We start from the raw sequence: 22,118 nt of genomic DNA on the forward strand, positions 1-22,118 counted from the left end.
CAGCCTCCCCAGGTTTGATTCCTGGCGCCCTATATGGTGCCTTGAGCCATGTCACATATGCCCCCAGAAGTGATCCTGGAGGAGAGAGCTAGAAGACCTGAGCACCGCCAGGTGTGCCACCTTCTCCTACCAAAATATCTGTAAAAACAAAATTAGAACGCTCAGAAGCAACTATGAGTTACTAGCACCAAGTATCTCAGTTTTCTGTGAGTGCAGCATTTCTTTCTGAAGATGCAGATTTGGGCCGGAGTGATAGTACAGTGGAAAGGGTGTTAGCCTTGCACGCGGCCAACCTAGATGCAATCCCTGGCATCCCATACGGTCCCCCAAGCATGGTCAGGAGTAATTCCTGAGTGCAGAGCCAGGAATAACCTCTGAGTATCGCTGGGTGTGACCCAAAAAGCAAATAAATAAATAAATAAAGATGCAGAGTTGAAGAAATTTCCATATTAACTATTAACACTGAAGGGAACTGCCTAGGGCATCGCAGAGAACTGCTTTGCTTATTTAAAAAAGGGACTTTTGAGCAGCAGAGTCTGTAACACTTGGACTGTATGTCAGAAACTAAATATGTACAGGATCTTACCTCTCCTTCATCAGTAAATGTTATTTTCTTATTCACTTTAAAATTTCTCTTCATTACTTTTTTTGCTTCTGCAACCTTGGTCACTTTTTTCTTGACTTTGGATTTAGAAGTTTCTTTCTTCTGCAATGAATAAACAAACAAAAACTGTGATTAAGTAAACAGCTACTTTACATTAACGAGTGAGCTTTGGCATACACTTCCAAAACTGAGCCACAGTCACATTTTACTGATATGATTAAAAATATGTCCAAAAATAAAATGAATAGACAGTTCAGCTAATGCCCCTTCTACACGACTTTACAATAGAAAACTCTCAGGTGGGGGGAGGGAAGGGGCACGGCTGGAGGGAAACTGGTTCTGGGAAATGTACTCTGGTGAAGGAATGAGCATTGGCACATTATGTGACTGAAACCCAAACAAGTTTGTAACCATGTATCTCACTGTAATTCAATTAAAAACAAATGAAAATTTAAAAAAAAAACATAAATAACCGTAAATTTTTCTTTTATTACTATTATTATGCTATTTTGATAATGATGGGGCTGGAGCAAGAGCACAGCATAGCACAGCGGGTAGGGCGTTTGCCTTGCATGCGGCCAACCCGGGTTTGATTCCTCCATCCCTCTCGGAGTGCCCAGCAAGCTATCGAAAGTATCCCTCCCGCATGGCACAGCCTGGCAAACTCCTCGTGGCGTATTCGATATGCCAAAAACAGTAACAACAAGTCTCACAATGGAGACGTCACTGCCCACTTGAGCAAATCGAGAAACAATGGAAGGACAGTGCTACAGACAGTGCTATTTTTCCAACTACCAGACTTTTGGGGGGAATATCCAGCAATGTTCAAAACATACTCCTGGCTCTGTGCTCAGCAATCACTCCTGGCAATGCTTGGGAGAACATACTGGTGCCGGGAATTGTATCAGGGTTCAAACTCCTTAACCTCTGTATTAGCTCTCCAGATCCACTACTAGACATTTTAAAATATATATTTATTTTAAGATGCAGGTTTTATTTTTCTTGAAAGTTTCAACATTGCCACATGGATTAGGGGAAAATACTCATTACCTCATTACTACTTTATATTTCTATTCATTAAATCATGCCCCAAAAAAGTATGTCTATTGATAGGAAAGAGTCCTATTTTAGCTACAAGACTCCATTATAGGAACAAGAACAAAATTTGTGACAGCCATAAAATACACTGAAAGATTTGCTGACAAGATGTAAAACACCAAAATGCAATTTTCTTTTCTATTTGTGCTTCTTCCACAGCATGCATGCTAGACTTTAAATTAAAATGCTAAAAGAAAAATATCATAAAATACAAAATTGATAAAACAGAAAGTTATTCTCAAGGTCCTATACTCTTGTAGGAGATTGCTACAAATAACTTGGAATTTACAGGAACAGCTATAAAAATAGCAATGGTTCCTTTCAGAAAAACCATGTTAGTTAAAAAGATTCAAATCAATGGGGAAAAAAATTACTCCTTAAGTATAAGCATCACTAGTAGAAATCCTAGAGGATAACATAAAAATATCTTTGTAACATAGGAAGGTAGAGGCTCAAATTAAAGGAAAAAATACTTCAAGAATCAGAATTTTCTGCTTCCTAAAAGTACCTCCCACGTGTCACTGAATAATTAATAGTTTATAATAGTAACGATAGTACAGCGGTAGGGCGTTTGTCTTGTGTGTGGCCGGCCCAGCCGGGCTGGGTTCGATTCCTCTGCCCCTCTCGGAGAGCCCGGCAAGCTACCGAGAGTATCTCGCCTGCACAGCAAAGCCTGGCAAGCTCCCCGTGACGTATTCGATATGCCAAACACAGTAACAAGTCTCACGATGGAGATGTTACTGGGCCCGCTCGAGCAAATCGATGAACAACGGGAGGACAGTGCTACAGTGCTACATAATAGTAAATGAAGGAAACCAACAAAATAAAGAACTTTGCTGTAGACTTTGAAAGTATCTATAATAGACTAAGCCCTTAGGTCAAATATGAGCAGTTCATAGCATTTGTAAATCCGGATGTCCAGAAGTTCAAATGTTCCTAACTTCAAACCATTGCCCAAATAACCTATTTTATAAGATCTTTTCTTAAAAGAGCAAAACTGCCTGCTACGCAAGGATAATTTCTAAGTTCTCATAAACTTACTGAGCTATAATAATTCACATGTTCTAACTTTATAATATTAAGGACGCACTATTTGATATTTGGCATTAAAGGCTTCTACAGAATCTTTTCCTAACTCTTCATGCCCAGAGCACCACATGGTCCCCAAGCACCCACCAGGTATAGATCCTGAAAATCACCCAGTGTAGCCCCCAGACCAATCAATAAACAAACTACCCTGCTGATAAATAACATAAAGCACCTTTTTAAAGCACTCAAGAGCCAATGGTATGACTTCACTGAAAAAAAAAAAAATCTAAGGGCCAAGTAAATGGCTCACAAGGCCAGAGAGCATACTCAGCATGTGGAGGGCCTGAGTTGTTTAAAGCCCTTGCCTTGCTCGAAAGCCATGGCCCAATCCCACTTCACCACCATAAAAAAATAAAAAATAAAAAAGGAATGAGTCAAACTTGATAAATTTATAAATTAGTCAAGGTCAAGAAATTTAGACCTGTATTAGGAGTAGCAGTTCCTATGACTATAGAGGTAACAATGGTTGATATTAAATGCTGCAGGATTACAGGTTCATGTTACCACTCCATGCCTCTCGCCTATTAACATCCAGTGCAGTTCAGCGGACCCCTCCACCTTTTGTCCACACCTCCCTCCCTCCCTCTACCCCACGCTCCCTCTATCTCCCCCTCTCTCTCGCTCCCCATAATCCAAAATTTGTTTGGGTTTGGTTGTTCTGAAGTGATGCAAATACTTTACATTAAATGATAATGACAAAATATGAAATATTCATGATTCGTTTTAAAAGCCTCTGAACAGGTTAACATAAATGGAAAAGTAGACAATGAAATATTGCTTGTTATTTTCCTCACTCAGCCCAAAAACTATTTAAGTATGTAATAATCTCAGCTTCGCTGACTTCCTCTGGTTATGCAGGATCCTAAGGCTCAACAACCATTCCATACAGCATGCTTTACTCAGATTCTCCTGTCATTGCCAGAAAGTCCTGATGCTCCTCCGAAATTCCTACCATGCACATCCAGTTACTAGGAATGATTCCTAGAAATTGCTTATTAATAAACTAAGTGTACTACCCTCTTAACTACTCTATGTCTTAACAGAAGAACTGTCCAAGGTCCCAGGATGTGGCTCAGAGTTAGAGTACTTGCATTGCATGAGTAAGGCTACAAATTTAAAAATCCTTGGTATTACCCTATATGCCAGTACAAGTTCCAAGTTCTTCGTATTGCAACCAAGTGTGCAACAGCACAGAAATTGCAGCAATAATGATAAGAAAACAGGAAAGGAGGAAAATAACTCCAATATATCTCCAACAGTCTCTGTTTTTCTCCATTCTAGTCTCCTAATTTCTTATGTAAGCATTCCTCACTAAATCCAATAATTGTGGCAGTGCTTTATGGTGGCTTATTATTTTGCACGGGGGTCTGCCATCCAGAGCTACATCCAGGGCTAGGGGCGATGGCAGTCTTATTTTCCTTTGATTTTTATTTTTTTATCTGTTTTAATTTAAAATTATTATTTGAGGTTCTTTTACAATACTATTAATACTGTTTCTCATTAACATAATTCCAACTCCTTTGAAGTAGCATTTCAGTGTAGAATCTTTTTCATCTCTTTCACAGTTTAAGTAAGATTTAAATTTCTTGTCTTCAACCAAGCATCTTTTTATCACCATTAAAGATGCTAAACTAAGCAGTCCTGTCATCATCATTTAGGCCTCATGCCCAATTGTATATCTACTCAGTCAAATCTATTATTCTTTATTGTCTTAGTAGTATGTTCGATTTATTGTCTCATTTTAAGTAGTATTGTTCGATCTTCGAGGATTCACACTTTTTTAATATCTAGAGAAGAATTTCATGTTCTTCTGCACTACCTTAGGAAATTTTCTTCAGTTCCTTGAAACCGTCTGTGCCTTTTTTGCTTGTTTTACTGCCTAGGAAATATCATTTGCTCCACACCATTCCCCATCCTCCACCCTCCATCCCCCCCCCAAAAAAAGTCATTATAGAAGCAAAATCTCAGATATTTCTCTCTCTTTAATAAAATTATGGAATCAGTCATATTTTGCCTGAGGAATCTAATTTTTAACCTGCCACTTTTAATAAATATTTCTATATTAGGAAGCAGGCAGCTGGAAGCAATTTAGGGAAATGAAGCCTGATTCATTTTTTTTTTTTGCCACTCTTTTTAGATTTTCAGAAATGACAGTATGGATTTCATTTCTAACTTATATCCAAATTGGCTACATCAATTTCTGTTGTGCACGACAAATTCTGGTACTAAAACTTAGAACAATTACAAACTACATACCAAAAAAAAAATTAATATAAAATGGAAAGCAAATTTTTACCACCTGATCATTTTGCTAACAAAATTAAGGGAGACTGACAACACAAGGAAGGTAGTACTGGTGGCAATGAACTAAATTCAAAGACCTGGAATAACATTTACAAAACTTATAAACAGGACACAAAAGCATTCTTCTCCTGAGGAGCTCCTGGACCATCTTTAACCCTACCATCTCCCTTCAAACAATATTAAAGACTCAGATATAATGTACAAACGCTCATTTAATCAAAATTTGTTTGAGCAAAATGAGGTAACATCAAAACAACATTCAACAATCAGTTTAACTGAGAACTCCATAGCTGGCTAGTGTAGCTTCCAGAAAAGCAAATTACTTGTCTATCTGGCTAGTCTGATCTGAATTTTCAAAAATCTATCGATGCAGAAATCTGCTTTATAAAATACCACATAGTGATAGTTGTTCAGTGAGCCACCAATCCAAAGAATTAAATACAAAGGCACATATGCATATGCATCTATATTCTAAATTATAAAACCAGAATCTCTCTGACTTTAGGCTTCACAAAGAATGACAGTGCTAGAAAGATGTATAATAAATTAAAACTGGGCTTGGCACCTGGTTAGCTTTTTTTGTGACATGCTATTTCAAGACATTTAGAGATGCTGCGACCAGCCTCCAGCTCCCCAAGAAAAAGTCATCACTGCTATTGTTCATTTGTTTTTCCAGTCTGACATTTTCCTAAATTGGTTGGCATTAATAAATCACAAGCCATGTATGGGATGCACCATAACCACAGCATAGTTAAATGAACAAGAAATAACAAGAAAAACTAGCAGGTCCAATCCAAGCCACACTCACCAACACATTTATTGTATTAAAATGCTAACTAAGCAAAAACTACCAAAATTCAAAGCTCATCTGTATCATATTTCGAAAAGAAAATGAGGTTCATAATGCCCAGTCATCCTAAGTTGAGTACTCTTGACGAAAAATAGGTCCAGAGGGTAGTACAACGACTAGGGCACTTGCCTTACATGTGGCTGACCCAGGTTCTATTCCCCACCCCACCTATTGTCCCCTGAGCTCCTCTATAAGTGATCCCTGAGAGCAGAGTAGGAATATGCTCTGAGCACTGCCAGATGATGCCAAAAACAAACAAACATAAAAACTACACATAAAATGGTAATACAAAAAGCCATATTATTATTAAGCACAGAACTTGGAAGGATAAAAGAGCCCTCCAAGATTACCTACAGAAACAACATATTCACATGCATGCGCCGCAGAGACACACACAGACACAGACATAGACGCACACAGATATACACAGAGACACAAACACACACAGATACACACACACACACAGACACATACACACACCCCAATTTCAATACCTGAACCAGAGAAATAAATAGTACAGTGGGCAAGATGCTTGCCTTCCATCATCCCATACGGCTCCCTGAGCCCGGCATGAGTAATTCTGGAGTACAAAACTAGGAGTGTGCCAATTCAGCTCACTAGGACTGAGCTGTGCCAGGTGTAAACCCCAAAAAAAAAAAAAAAATCAGGGCTGGAGCGATAGCACAGCAAGTAGGGCGTAGGGTGTTCACCTTACAAGCGGCCAACATGGCCTACCCGAGTTCGATTCCTCCGCCCCTCTCAGAGAGCCCAGCAAGCTACCGAGAGTATTCGATATGCCAAACACAGTAACAACAAAGTCTCCAATGGAGACGTTACTGGGCCCGCTCGAGCAAATCGACGATCAACGGGAGAGCCTTTACCTTTACCTTTTTACCTTATACTGCTTTAAAGACGAGCAAAATCAGAGCTAGAACTTGAAATCTTCCAAAACCTAGCCGTTTCTGCTCTTATTTTCACATCAGTATAAAAACATTTACTATAATGTCACCGACAGTTACAGTATAGCAGCAGCATGTTAGAAACATCTCAGAATCTACACTTTCTTCTACAAATCAGTTTTCCTAAATAATACTCGGAAACCTGTGAAATGGAAATTAAGAGTTTTCAGGCAGCAAATCCTTTATGATGAAAAGAATCCCTCATGGAATGTATATTTAAAGAGCTATTTTGTTTTTCGTAGAAGGAACACAGGTGTGACAATTTTTCTTTTGTCTCTTAAATGTTTAACTTCTGGGCAGGTGGGGGTAGAAAGAGGGGAGGGGGCAGGGAAGCATTTGGTCACTCAAAGCCTTATTACTTGGCCCTGCTTTTTCATAGCAAATTGCACACTAAGAATACAGAGATTAATACAAATTCCATTTGCCCATTTGCCCTTTTAACATTGGAACTTTTTTTTTAAGCCTCTGGAAACTGTTGGCAGATTCTTGATCATTAGTTTTTGTTCTTCCACTTAGAATAATTCCTTGCTATTTTATTGGTAAGTTTGTAGGACTAAAATGTACTCATTTTTCAGAAAGAGAGGTACAGACATAAGAAAGATTGCACTCATCTGGGGAATATAAATTAACAAAATAGGAGACTAACACCCAAGAATAGCCGAGATAAGTACCAGGAGGTTCACTCCATGGCTTGGAGGCCAGCCGCACATGCTAGGGGAAAAGGCAGCTCAGATAGAGAAGGAAGCACCAAGTAAAGGGTGTTGGGAGGATCCTCCCAGGATGGGAGACGCATGATGAAAGTAGACTATAGACTGAACATAATTGCCACTCAATGCCTCTTTTGCAAACCACAGCACCCAAAAGGAGAGAGAACAAAAGGAAATGCCCTGCCAAAAAGGTGTGGTGGGATAGGAGATGGGGGGGATGGGAGGGATACTGGGATCACTGGTGGTGGAGAATGGGCATTGGTGGAGGGATGGACACTCGATCATTGTATAACTGAAACCCAAGCACAAAAATCTGTAAGTCTACAACTGTACTTCCTGGTGTTTCACTAATAAAAATTATATATATAAATATATACACTCATTTTTGAGTAAATAAAACTTACTAAAACTACTATAAACCCACAATTCCCAGAGAACTAAAATGCAATTTTTGCTGGTCCCCACGCTTCTTACTACATCGTCAAACAATTTTAAAAAACAGATCACTCTCCTTACTACTGTCTCATACACAGACTAGAAAATGTGGGAACTATCAATATGCCTGAAATTCTTCCCCAGAAGGTAGGTAAGATTTATGCTTAAGATTCAACACTGGCTATATTTGGGGACCATCCTCACCTATCCTCAAACTTCCATGGGAATCTCTTACAACGTTATAAAATTTCTTCTAATTTTTAAGAGGTCCTTCTGCTTCTGGAGTATGCCTCTTACATAATAAATGCCCCCAAAAAGATGGTCTTTGTCTTATGCATCTTTTACTTCTAGAATAAGCACTAATGGCTTTGTCTTACTCATCCTTTACTTCTTGAATAAGCACTAACCTGTTCCCAAGCTAATCAACGCTTATTTGTAAAACTGAGCCTGAGCCATTCAAGACCATTTTTGGATGGGAAGAGCATTCATTAAAAGACTGCAAAATGTATTATTTTGTTATTTAGTCTAGTATCAACTTGCTCGAAGTATCACAGAAATAAGCAAATCTATTATACCACAGCTGATACTCATTTGTTAAGGAGGACAAATTTACTGACTGGGGACAATAAAATATGAACAAAAAGCAGAATTATGAAAATGGTATCATGAGTCACTCTGGGTATCTGTCTATTCGCCATGAGCTAAATTCACGCAGCAGGAAAGGGTACTTCATCTCAGGCAGGACTGAGACTTTCTCTCTTAGCAAGGCAGATCAAACTTCCTACGGACCCCAGTCTGTCCATGATATTCTGATGCATTTTTCAGACGACTGCAGGCATCCACAACTAGACCAAATGTATCCCAAAGAGCTTTGTGACTATTTACTAATAAGGGTGATCTACTTTTTATTCTAAAGAGTAAGGAAGATTGCTGTTAGGAAAGGAAATAGAGGCTGGATACCTTAACCAGAACGAAACTCTATGCTTTACAATGAGCAGATGCCAAACTCTGGCATCCCTTTTTGTGGAATAAGGAGGTGGCAAACTCATGCCTAACTATTTCTGACTGGCCACTGTGTTTCCCCATACAAGTCTCCTTTACTCATTTAAATCTATTTCTTTTTTTTAATTTTTTTATTTTATAAGTTGGTTCACAATGTTCTATTACATTCAATATTCAAACACCAATCCCACCGCCAAAATCAGGATGTTTCCATCCCAAACCTCAATTCCTGTCCCAAAACACAACCAAGATCATATATTTTGTATTGTCTGTTATGAAGAAATGCTCAACATGCTTACAGAAAAGTGTTCATGTAGGAAACAGTGTGAACACTGTTCTATTTTGGCAGGAGCCATTAAGATATTTGATAGCATATTACTAACATGTGTTCAAGTTTGGGTGATGTGAGCTTTGGTATATATATCTGAAAACACGTATATATGCATATGTGTGTATATATATATATTCCCTCTATGATTTGCTGCCAACAGTCTAAACCCCATCAAATGTGGTGTGATAATTATGGAGAATAGATAAGAAGTGTCTTATGATGTGTCACGCAGCCACGAAAGCAGCTGCATAGTCCAGGAATATGTTTACTCATATGTGAGCATGGTGGCAGTTGGGTTGTGGGGGATTTTGGCTGCCGGATCTGGGTCTCCTGGGGTGGGGAGGGCTCTCACCTGCCCCCCTCTGGGGCGCCCCGTGTGAAACAGCATGGCACAGAGTCCACTGCCATGGTTATAGGGTCCTCATGCTATGCTCCCTTTCGGGAGACGCAGTCATGTGATCTGAACAGTGGCCAATGACAAGATTATCTGGTGCCAGCAGGAGGTGGCTTCTAGGCGTGATCCCTGGGTTGCCAGGGATTGGGAAAAGCAGGCAGAGGATCTCCACTCCCGGTTTCATTGAGCCCAGAGTCCAAGGTCACAAAGTTCCGCATTATCTGGGTTCCGTAGGAATTCACTCATGCGTGAAGCTTGGTCCAAGCATGTGGGGAATGGCCTTGAGCATGGTGGCAGTTGGGCTGTGGGGGGTTTTGGCTGCTGGAGCTGGGTCCCTGGGGGCAGGAAGGGCTCTCACCCAACTGCTTTGGGACACCCCGTGTGAAACAGTCTGGTGTGGAGTCCAGTGGCATGGTTATGGGGGCCTCGTGTTATGCTCCCTTTCAGGAGAAGCAGCCATGTGATCTGGATGGTGGCCAATGATGAAATTATCTGGTGCCAGCAGGAGGTGGCTTTTAGGCGTGACCTCTGGGTCGCTCCTGGTCCCATTGAGCCCAAAGTCCAAGGTCACAAAGATCCACACTACCTGGGTTTCATAGACTTCACATACAAATGGCTCTGGAGCTCTCAGTCATGGGTTGCCACCTACCTCTGCACTACAAGCCCTAACTGTGTCTTTTGATCTCTTTAGGGATTTATGGGTCTCTGAAATAAGGTCAATAAATGAACTCCTACAGTCTCCCCCACATACCTACCTTTTGGCCATTTAATTTCTTGGTAAACTTGGCCCTAAATTGTTGGGGTCTGGCCAAAGGCACAGCAGCAATTTTGGGGTATCTGGAAGTCTGAAGGCAACGTCACACTGCTGATGTACTTGCCCCAAAGGTACAGGTTGACCTGCTGGCAGCACCATACCCCCAAATAAATCTATTTCTTAATTAACTCCACAATAAGAAATTTGACCTAAGCTCCAAATGCCCTAAACTGAAATTATCTTGAGTGCCAAATGACAAGCATTTCTAAATGGATTTGCTGTGTTAATCAAGAAGTCACTGAACTTTTGAGAAGTTTACAAAAGGCTACCCAAAGAAGCTCTATGTCAGATGCTATATTAGATGTTTTTTATTTCATTTACTTCCACTTATTTCCACTCATTTGAGGTATTGCTTGCATCATACAGGTGGCGAAACTAACAATGAAACAGGTTGAATTGTTATCCAGCTAAAGGAACAGTGAGAGGCTCCAAGAACTTCAAATTCTATACTCAGAAACTGTGTAATCTTCCGAAGACCCCACTGTCACTGATTAAAATAAAATTGAGAAGCTCTGTTGGTAGCAGGATTTATTTTACTCTCCAAATGCTGAAACCCATAACCTCCCTCAGAGACAGGCAGAGTTTCTACTTGAATAAACTCTTTGAGGGAATTCACAAAATAAAGAAAACACATTATATTGGGATGACCACTGCCAATGTTCCTGTATATATTTTTTAAAATAACAAATGACATCAACAGAAAATAACTACCTTTTTCTCTAAAACTGTAGTGTAATTTTCAAATCAAGTAAGTAACTAACAAAATCCCAGGCGAATGCTTTTGTTCAAGTTCCAGTATTACCTTTGAGAAGTCTGTACTGATACTGAAAACAAAGAAATCCTATTTTCTTGTGTCATTCTAGGAAAAAGACAATTGTAATTACAGTTAGAGGGGAAATAAAGTTAGAGAGAAAGTTAGAGAGGTAATAAGACTTCTGTGACAAGCTTCAGGGAAGACTCCAGGACAAAAGAGACAGCATGTATAGAATAAAATAGACAGGGGAAAGGACAGCCAGGGAGGGTTAAGGCAGTTACAGTAATAAAAGAAGACAATGTGAAAACAAAATCACAGGAAAGCAAGGGACAAGGAATAGGAAAAAGCACTGAGAAACAAAATCCCTCTCACAATTAGTGGCACACTGCAAAAACATTGCACTATACTGCCAAAATATTTCCCCTTCCCCAGGCACCGAACGAAACTACCAACACTAAGATAGAAAAACAAAATTATTAAACCCAGGACACTCTGAGAAGTTCTAAAACAACCACTGACAAAAGGCAGAATAACCATTCATCTTCCAAATATTTTCTCCACTACACCAAAAGAACATCTAAGAAACAAAATTAGGTGTGTTATATTCAAAAGAAAAGAGTATACTGGAAGAAGAAACTGGGATTCAGTGTGGTCATTTCCAAGTCTGCATGCTATTATTAACCAATATGATTTAAAATATATTCTAGACTTTTCCAAATATATTAAACATATAATTATTTAAAGAATTTGGTCACATCATTAACAATTGCAAAAAATAAATAATTCTAATATAAAAAATTTACCTCTGAGCTAAAGTGATAGTACAGCAGATAGAGCACTTCCCTTAAACCCACCTGCCCTAAATTTTATTCCCAACACCATATATGGTAGTCTCCCACCCCACTCCAACTCCACCTGGAGTGCAGAGCCAGGAGTAAACCCTGAGCACCCCTGGATGTGCCCCACCCCCCAAAAAATTACCTCAAAGTTATTTTGAGGACATTAAATTTCAATCTAATTCAAGCAAATGGAATCACTGGAATTTTTATCCATTAAATGCAATTAATTTTACATTTGTGTAAAGACTAGAATTAAGATACGAAACTCAGGGCTGGATAGTCTAGCAACTAGGGAGTTTGCCTTGCACATGGCCAACCGGGGTTTAATACAACCGAGTCAGGCCAGGAATGATCCCTGGGCACAGAACCAGAAGTAAGCCATGAGCACTGCCAGGTGTGCCCCCACTTCCCCGCCCAATAAGAAAACAAACAAGATATGAAATTCACCAATAACTTGTCTCAACAGTTCTAAATCTAAAACGCTTTATTTCAAATTTTCCTAATAAAAAACAACAAACTATCATACAGTAACTTGATCTGATACTATTTGACAGATTTAAGAAGCCTTAATCAACTAGAGTTATAATTATATATATATATATTTTAATTTTTATTAGTGAAACACCATGAGGTACAGTTGTAGACTTACAAATTTTTGTGTTTGGGTTTCAATTATACAATGATTGAGTACTCATCCCTCCACCAGTGCCCATTCTCCACCACCACTAATCCCAGTATCCCTCCCACCCCCCATCCCCCTATCCCACCCTGCCTCTATGGCAGGGCATTCCCTTTTGTTCTCTCTCTCCTTTTGGGTGCTGTGGTTTACAAAAGAGGCATTGAGTGGCAATCATGTTCGGTCTATAGTCTACTATAGTTAAGTATAGTTATAGTTGAAGGAATAGTATTATAGGTTAATTTTTATCTTGCTTTACAATAAGCTAACCATTATTTAGGAAAAATGAGTAAACTTTCTAACTGCTTTGCCAGAGAAGAGAATACCTAAGAAAACCACCCTAAAACAAAAATAAATAAAAACCTCTTATCTTATTCAAAGGAAGGCTACAAACCAGAATGTAACACCATTACCTGTTGTGCAAAACGAAATGGGTGAAGTGGGATAAGTTATATGCACATAAGCATGGGGCTGGGGTAGAAGTACAAAAATCAAGAGTGGCGAATGAAGCATATCCATACAAATATGTGACAGGATTGTGGCAGTTTTTGTTTTCTTTGTTTTATATCCCAAATCCCCAGAACAGCAAATGACCCACAAAAATTACTAGTCATGGGGTCAGAAAGAGAGCAGAGAGTGTCAGGCACGTGCCTTGCATGCAGCTGACCCAGTTCAATCCTCTGCACTCTGCAGTCCTCTGAGCGTCACTGAGAAAAGCGCAGGAAGTCCCAGACTTCACCAGAGAGGTTTGGGTAGTCCCTGGAACTGCAAGGCCCAAGCAAAACCACTTCCTCAGATCCAAGTAATGAACCCCAGCCTGGTCTGTAAGAATCTCTGGACTCCCAGCACTACCTGGATGCTTCCTAAACCCCACCCCCCAAGTTAGAGTCATAAGAGTCATTCACGAAAAAAATGAGAAACCAATTCTTCATTGCCCTAAATGAGCTCAACTATTCATTATTTAAGAATGTCTCTTTGCCGATCCCACTTTTCTTCCTCTTCCTATAAGCTGGTTAACATGGCCTATTTCAGCTCATTTCTCTTGATTTAATGTTATCTATTACATCTATGTCCATTTCTCTTGTGTCTATATAAATGTCCATATGTATAAATGTCCACTTGTCTATTTGTAATTCACTAGATTATTAAATCAATCACACTAAACTCTGTAGACTATGGACATTCATAAGTATTGGTTAGTATCATTTATTCATAGATCAAATTTATTAGTGCACTGCAATCATTTCCGATTGATAAACCTATTGGTGGGGAGGTGTGTAAGGCACCTTCATAGCATGTGGCTGACCCAGATTCAATTCCTGGTGCAAGTTGCCCCAGAGAGCAGAGTCAAAAGTAGCTCCTGAGCATGATCAGGTGTGGCACAAAACAAAACAAACAAAAATCACTGTAGTTGATATTTTAAAATCATGTTTAATCTAATTTATTTATGGAGTTTCTGTTCTTGAGAATCTAAGACTCAATATCTATGAATAATTTAAAAAATTGATAATGTCAGTATTATAGAAAACATTTAACCTTTTGGTTGAATCCAGCATCCGAGAGTACATATCTGATATAAAAAAAAAGTACAGAACATGGTGTAATAATTTATCATTCTCAATTGCTGAGATCAGACCAGAAAGTGAATTCCTGATATCTTGGGCTCATTAAGTTGGAATTATATAAAATAGTCACATTTGATTTAGAATCTAAATAAAATCATTTCATAAATGTCACTGATTAAAAATGATTAAATGATCTATTTACAAATAGGGACTGATAATCAAAGAAAAGGAAAATTTCATCTGATTAGTCTCCAGTAATAATGTTAATATAAAAAATTAGACAAGATCATGATTGACTTACAAGATAAAGTCAAAGTCACCATTTTTTATTCTATGTCAATCTTTAACATCATTAACTAAAGAAATGTATCCCTTCTGATATATATATAATACATATATAAATATGCTCATATTTATATATATTGTTCTATTATTTCTGGTGAAGGGCTGGAGCGATAGCACAGTGGTAAGGGCGTTTGTGTTGCACGCAGCCAACATCCTCCGCCCCTCTCGAAAAGCTCCCGAGAGTATCTCGCCCGCACGGCAGAGCCTGGCAAGCTCCCCGTGACGTATTCGCTATGCCAAACACAGTAACAACAAAGTCTCCAACGGAGACGTTACTGGGCCCACTCGAGCAAATCGATGAACAACGGGAGGACAGTGATAACAGTGATTTCTGGTGAAGCTTTCAAGGAGAGAATTTTGCGATATGCTGAAGAGAACAAGTGATGGGGTAGATTTTAGCAAAGTTACATGAAATGATCTATAGAAAACAGGCAAATACAGATCTCTTATTAATAAAGATTCCAAAAGTAGAAACATATCAAGTTCAAAAGACAAATACTGGGCTGGAGAGATAGTACAGCAGGTATGGCACCTGCCTTGCACACAACCAAACTGACTGTGCTCAATTCCCGGCATCCCATATGGTCCCTGAGCACCACCAAGAGTAATTCCTGTGCAGAGCCAAGAGCAATCCCTGAGTACTGCCAGGTGTAACCCGAAGCCCAAAAATTAAATAAATAAGTTTAGTATTTACTAAATTCTAAATTTCCAAATACACTGCAATGTAGTTAATTTCCTAAACATGGTCCTTTGAAAGAGACATATACCAAGCTTATTCCTTTTGACCTCATCTTCATGCTATGGAATAGGAAATGACAGAACAGCTTATTATATGTGGATTCCAGCCAGTAATGAAAAGAAGCAAAATTAACTAAGCCTAAAGAAACCTCAGTTTTATAAACAATCATATTTGACTAATAGCCCCAATATTTTTTTAAATTTTTATTAGTGAGACACCATGAGGTACAGTTGTAGACTTACAAATTTTGTGCTTGGGTTTCAATTATATACCCATCCCTCCACCAGTGCCCATTTCCCACCACCACGGATCCCAGTATCCCTCCCACCCCCTTTACCCCCCATTCCAACCTGCCTCTGTGGCAGGGCATTCCCCTCTGTTCTCTCTCTCCTTTCGGGTGTTGTGGTTTGCAAAAGAGGCATTGAGAGGCAATCATGTTTGGTCTATAGTATACTTTCAGCATGCTTCTCCCATCCTGGAGGCTCCTCCCAACACCCTTTATTTGGTGCTCCCTTCTCTATCTGAGCTGCCTTTTCCCCTAGCATGTGTGGCTGGCCTCCAAGCCGTGGAGCAAAATTCCTGAAATCAAGCCTATGTTAAAGGCCATCCAGAATTTCTAAACACCTAAACAACATTAAATAGCTGTCCATTTCAGGAAAAGCTGTAGTATTAAGAGTATCTGTTCTTTTGCTGTTTTTGTTTTTTTTTTAGACCACACCTGGAGATGCTCAGGGCTTACTCCTGTCTCTGCACTCAGTGATCACTCTTGGCAGGGCTCAGGAGACCATATGAGGTAGTACTGGAGATCAAAACCGGGTTGGCCACATGCAAGGCAAATGCCTTACCCACTGTACTATAACTCTGGCCCCAACACCCATTCATATAAAATAAAAAAAAGAACTCATTACCCATGCACCCCCACCCAAAGCACAAAAAAAGACTAAGCTTACATCTTTTGCCTTCTCTCTTATTTTAAACGACTTTCCAAAATCATCATGAGGGAACTTTCATGAATTTATCTACTGATTACTTTTAGAGCTTCCCACTATCAAATCAGAAGATTTTTGTCTCTTAAATCTGATGGATCTGAAAGAACACATAAAGGAATAATGTAAAGGTAAAGGTAAAGGCCCTCCCGTTGATCGTCGATTTGCTCGAGCGGGCCCAGTAACGTCTTCATTGGAGACTTTGTTGTTACTGTGTCTGGCATATCGAATACTCTCGGGAGCTTGCCGGGCTCTCCGAGAGGGGCGGAGGAATCGAACTGGGGTCGGCCATGTTGGCCGCTTGTAAGGCGAACGCCCTACCCGCTGTGCACGAATAATTAGTGGCGCCAATTATTTGGGCTATTGAGGGATCACTCAAAGGGCTAAGTTTGCTCTGCACGGGGAAGACAGCCAAGCACTACAGATACCAGCATCACCAAGAGTAGTCCCTGAGCACCAATGAATAGGGCACAAATATAATTTACCAAAAAACACTGGGTTAATATGGAATCTATTAAAAGATCGTGTGGCCATTTTTCAGAGTAACACACTAGGCCCAACCAGCAACATTTGCATGTGTGTTGACTGTAGCAAATTAGCATTCCTTTCTTTTTTAATTTTGGTTCTGGGTCATACCCACGGTGTTCAGGGGTTACTATTTGCTCTGTGCATGGGGGTCACTTCCCATGGTGTTCTAGAGATCATGGAGCCAGGGATGAAATCTGGGCCTTCCACATGCAAAGCCTGCAGAGGTTTTTAGAGCTAGCTTTCTGCCCCTGTACCCTTTTAAATATAACAAATTAAAAAAGAAATGAAAAGGGATTCTAGACACTTGCTTCATTAATGAGGCAGTATAACAGATTAAGTGCACAACATCTGAAACTTCTTATTACTATGTCCAAATCCCAGCACTACAATTTATTATCTGAAGATGTTTTAACCTCCCAATCTAAAATAGGAAAGAGAAAGGTTTCCCTTTCTTTCCCCTTTGGCAACAGCGTTATCTTAAGAATCAGAAAGTATAGTGAAGTGTTTAGTACACAATTTATCACAACAGAAGACTCTTCTGTCACCACCATCAAGGCACTGAATAAAGGAAAAGCATAGCTGCCCAATTCAGATACCTGCAGAAAAAGGAACGGGGTTCCCAGAAACCTCATCTTCACTCTGGTATCTAGACTGACCTAAAAGTTACCGGAAGTTCTGATCAAAGACTGCTAATCTGCTCCTGTCGACAGGCCTCCTCAGCACAGACTATCCGACCTTTCATTTTGTACTAAGCAGACCTGACCACAAGTTTCAAATTATTTCTCTGCTTTAGAATGAGAGCAGAGAGACAATTACCATGTTTGATGTAAAATAAGGTAATTGTGAAAAGCTTGGAAAATAAATTCCTCCTATCATGTGTAGTATTCAAGAAAATATGAAAATAATTTTTTAAAACTGTAACAGTGCCAGAGAGATAGTGGCACTTGCTTGAATGCAACAGACCCCAGTTCGATTCTAGAACCTGAGGACACTGAGTCCCCCTTCCACAAAAACAAACGCAAACAAACAAAACAGAGCAGAAGAGATAGTAGTGGTTTAGGTACCTGTCTGGCATGTAGCCTACCCCTGTTTGGTCCCCAGCACCAGCGGTACCTCAAATATCACCAGAAGCCAACTCCCCACCCCCAGCACAGAGCTGGAAATAGCACCATCCAGGGATGGCCAGGTGTGATACAAAAAAAACAAAAACATTGCATCAAATATAAATACAATCATCAAAATATTTGCCTAAAGTTATTCCATCTTTCTATCAAGATATGATCTAAGCATTAATCACTATTGATTCCCTGTCAGGACAGAAAAGGCACTTTTAAATGTGTTATATTGGGACTTCTTGCTCTGGTAACATGGCAGAACCTCTCCCACTATAAATTTCTAGTAAAACTGACTTTTAAAATAATCAGAGAGCTTCCCAATAAAATAAGAGCTTTAGCAATAAAATAAGAGCTTTAGCAATAAAAGAGGTTTAGTAATAAAACACATTGCTAATTTTGCAGAAAGGGTCCTAAGAGTCAGAAAAGGAAAAAGGGAAACGGGTAGTCTTGAGTTGTGCTACTCACCTAGAAACATAACTACATGGCAATTATTCTCATATCTGAGCAGAGACAAGTGGGAAATTACTATTAATTCTTTATAAAACACTCAAAGGGCTGTATCCTCTCTATGAAAGAAAAAAAAACATTACCAACAGCTTCAAAGAAAGGAAGGTTAATTAATACTTGCTATGAGCTCTGCATAGAAGAGCATAAGCAGAGAAAGGAAAAAAAATCCTCAAACAAAATGAAAACCCCAAGATGACAAACTTCCACCAAGTTAATAAATAAACATAAAAGTTTTGTGTTCAAGTTCAAACTCTTGTAAAATACTGAAGAGCAAGTGATGACTAGACTAGCACTATGCAGTACTTAAATATACCGTAGCACTGTCCTCCCGTTGTTCATTGATTTGCTCAAGCGGGCACCAGTAACGTCTCCATTGTGAGACTTGGCGTTACTGTGTTTGGCCTATCGAATACGGTCATGGGGAGCTTGCCAGGCTTTGCTGTGCGGGCGGGATACTCTCGGTTGCTTGCCGGGCTCTCCGAGGGGGACGAAGGAATCGAACCCGGACCGGCTGTGTGCAAGGCAAATGCCCTACCCGCTGTGCTATAAATACACCAATGGAACAGGCTGACTAGAAAGCCGCAATATAGATTCACAATGTATACAGGTCTTCTATGTATGAAGAATAAAGGTAGTACACTAAATTAGTGGAAAAGATAGATTTCAATAAATAAATGCTGGGGGTCGAGAGACAATACAGCAGGTGGGGTGCTTTCCTTGCACATAGTCAACCTGGTTCAATACCTGGCACAATATACAATCTCCCAAAACCTGTCAAGAGTGATCCCTGAGCACAGAGCTAAGTAAGCACTTTTAGATGTGGCTTCAAAAGTCTAAATACATAAATAAGTGACGATATAGTGTTGGATCTGGGTCGCCATCTGTAAAACTATGCTGAATCCAAAATTCACAAAAATAAAGCCTAACCAGATCAAAAACGTGTGTGTGTAAGATTGAGCCATAAAAGTTCTGAAATAAATGCTGGCAAAACTCTCTTCTACCCTACTAGTGCAGACTCCTTCCCATTTTGAAATGAAACTCAAAATCACAAAAGACAAAATTTTCAAATTTACCTCTGTAACAACCTTAAAAACATGACCTAAACTCAGGAACACAAAAGAAAAACAAACCCAAAACAAAGAACACAAACCATGTGCAACTTATTAGACAGGGAGAAAAGATCATTTTTTTCCAATAAAAAGGACTGATATAAGGAATAAGTAATGAATTCAACAGCCCAACAAAACTAATGGTATAGACAGCTGTCAGATAGTCCATACAAGTGACAAATGAGTCATTCATAATATGAGAAACATAAACAGAAACTTAACAGAGCTAGCATTTCCCTCATATGAAAAAGACAAGTTTTAAAAAATATACTGCATCATGTCATGGATAAAAAAAAAATTAAAGAACACAACTTTAAATTTCATAACTGAAGATTCCTTGAGTTTGGAAGATATCTCAGGGGCCAGAAACCTGAGTCTGATCTCTAGGAACATGTGGCCCCAAGGTACTACTAGGTACCATGGCTTCAAACAGCATCACTGGGACCCAGCACTGAATCAAACAGTCTCAGTGGCTAAGGACTGCTCAAGTGGCCACTGGTTTCTCTGATCACTGCTCCAAAGGTCCAAAACTGGTTTGCTGTTTTATTTTTTTGTTTTCAGGCTAGGACCAGCGGTGCTCAGGGGACACTCCTGGCAGTGCTTGGAGGATCATATGCAGGGTGGGGAACTAAACCACTTTCAAGTCAATCAATCACTTCCAAGACAATCAAGTGCCTTACTTCCAGTCTTGAGAAAAATATATACATGCTTTTTGATTCAGTATCTTGGGGTTTCAGTATACATGCTGTAAGTATACAGCTTTTTAATGATGAGAAAAAGCACTGCACTAGCACTGTCCTCCCGTTGTTCATCGATTTGCTCAAGCAGGCCCAGTAACGTCTCCATCGTGAGACTTGTTGTTACTGTGTTTGGCATATCATTTGATGTCACGGGTACCTTGCCAGGCTTTGCCGTGTGGGTGAGATACTCTCGGTAGCTTGCCAGGCTCACCAAGAGGGACGGAGGAATCAAACCCGGCTCAGCTGAGCCAGCTGCTTGCAAGGCAAACGCCCTACTGCTGTGCTATTGCTCCAGCCCAATGAGAAATAGACAGAAATATTTTTTTTAAGTAGTAAGGAAGAGAGGCTAGAGCAATAGTAGAACAGGCAAGGCACTTGCCTTGCGCACAGCCAACACAGGTTAAATCCCCAACACCATATGGACCTAAGTCCCCACCAAAAGTGATCCCTGAGCACAGAACCACGAGTAAGCCCTGAGTACAGCTAGGTGTGCCACCACCCACAACAGTAAATTAATTAATTAATTAATTAAATCTCAGAGGCCAGAGAGAGAATTCAGAAGGCAAGGCGCTTGCCATGTATGTGGTGAATCTGGATTCAATCCTCAGCGCCCTGAGTAGTCCCAAAACATAGAGTCAGCAGTAAGCCCGGAGCATCACCCCTCCACACCAAAACAAACAATAAATTCTCATCAAACACAAAAACTAATACCATTTCATATTTGTACCACATAGCCCTTTATATGTTTCCATTGTGCTTTTCCTTGATTTTCACCATAGCATACAAGAGAAAATTAAGGTCTCTACATTTAATAAGAAATTAAATGAGAAAACCAACATACTATACCAAGGATTTATTGGATTTCTAATATCTTATCTAATAAAAGCTTTTCTACACATATCAAACTCTTTCAATTCTGAGGTTATTTTTCCCCCTATTTTTTACTGATTCACTGTGAGGTACAGAGGTACAATTACAAAGCTTTCATGTCTGAGCTTCTACCATACAATCATCAAACACCCATCCCCTCATCAGTGCATGCTTTCCACCATCAAAATCTCCAGTACCCCGTTCCACACCTTCCCCTGCCTGTGAGGGAGACAATTTGCACAATACTCTCTCTCTCTCTCTCTCTCTCTCTCTCTCTCTCTCTCTCTCTCTCTCTCTCTCTCTCTCTCTTTCTCTCCCCCCTTCGGTTATCTTCAATATTTCGAGACCAGTCCCACCACCACTCATACCCGACGAAAAGGCAATGCTAGACAATTTGTTCTGTACTCCTTGTTATGGATAAAATATAATGTCGCACGGCTGCGAGAGCTGCCACACGCTCTAGAATTCTAAAATTTTAGTAATTAGGGTCTGGAGAGATGGCTGCAGCAAGTTCCTCGGGTCCGAGATTCGTCTGTGTGTCTTCTGGATCATGGTTGTATGGGAGCTTAAGTAGACAGTAGCGGTATGTGAGTCCCATCTCTGAGTTCCATTGGGGCGGGGGTTGGGGGGAGGAAGGAGAAGCCCTTTCTGGAGTGACCCAGCATAAGTGGCCTATGGCAAAGTCCAGAGCCATCTCTGCAGCAAGTTGCTCAGGTCCGGGATTCATTTGTGTGTTCCGAGGTTATCTTCTAACACCT

At 39.9% G+C, this 22,118-nt stretch overlaps 1 protein-coding gene across 1 annotated transcript in view; it reads right to left on the bottom strand.

Annotated features, from left to right (window-relative positions):
* Window positions 1-22,118, bottom strand: part of DDX10 (DEAD-box helicase 10) — a 253,550-nt gene that overhangs the window by 119,264 nt on the left and 112,168 nt on the right. Inside the window, exon 14 of the mRNA XM_056107531.1 lies at window positions 587-706. Within this exon, the coding sequence (XP_055963506.1) occupies window positions 587-706 (120 nt within the window). The remainder of the gene's footprint in view (window positions 1-586; window positions 707-22,118) is intronic.

Source organism: Sorex fumeus, unplaced genomic scaffold, assembly GCF_029834395.1.
Source record: "Sorex fumeus unplaced genomic scaffold, SorFum_2.1 ptg000169l, whole genome shotgun sequence".
Lineage (NCBI taxonomy): Eukaryota > Metazoa > Chordata > Mammalia > Eulipotyphla > Soricidae > Sorex > Sorex fumeus.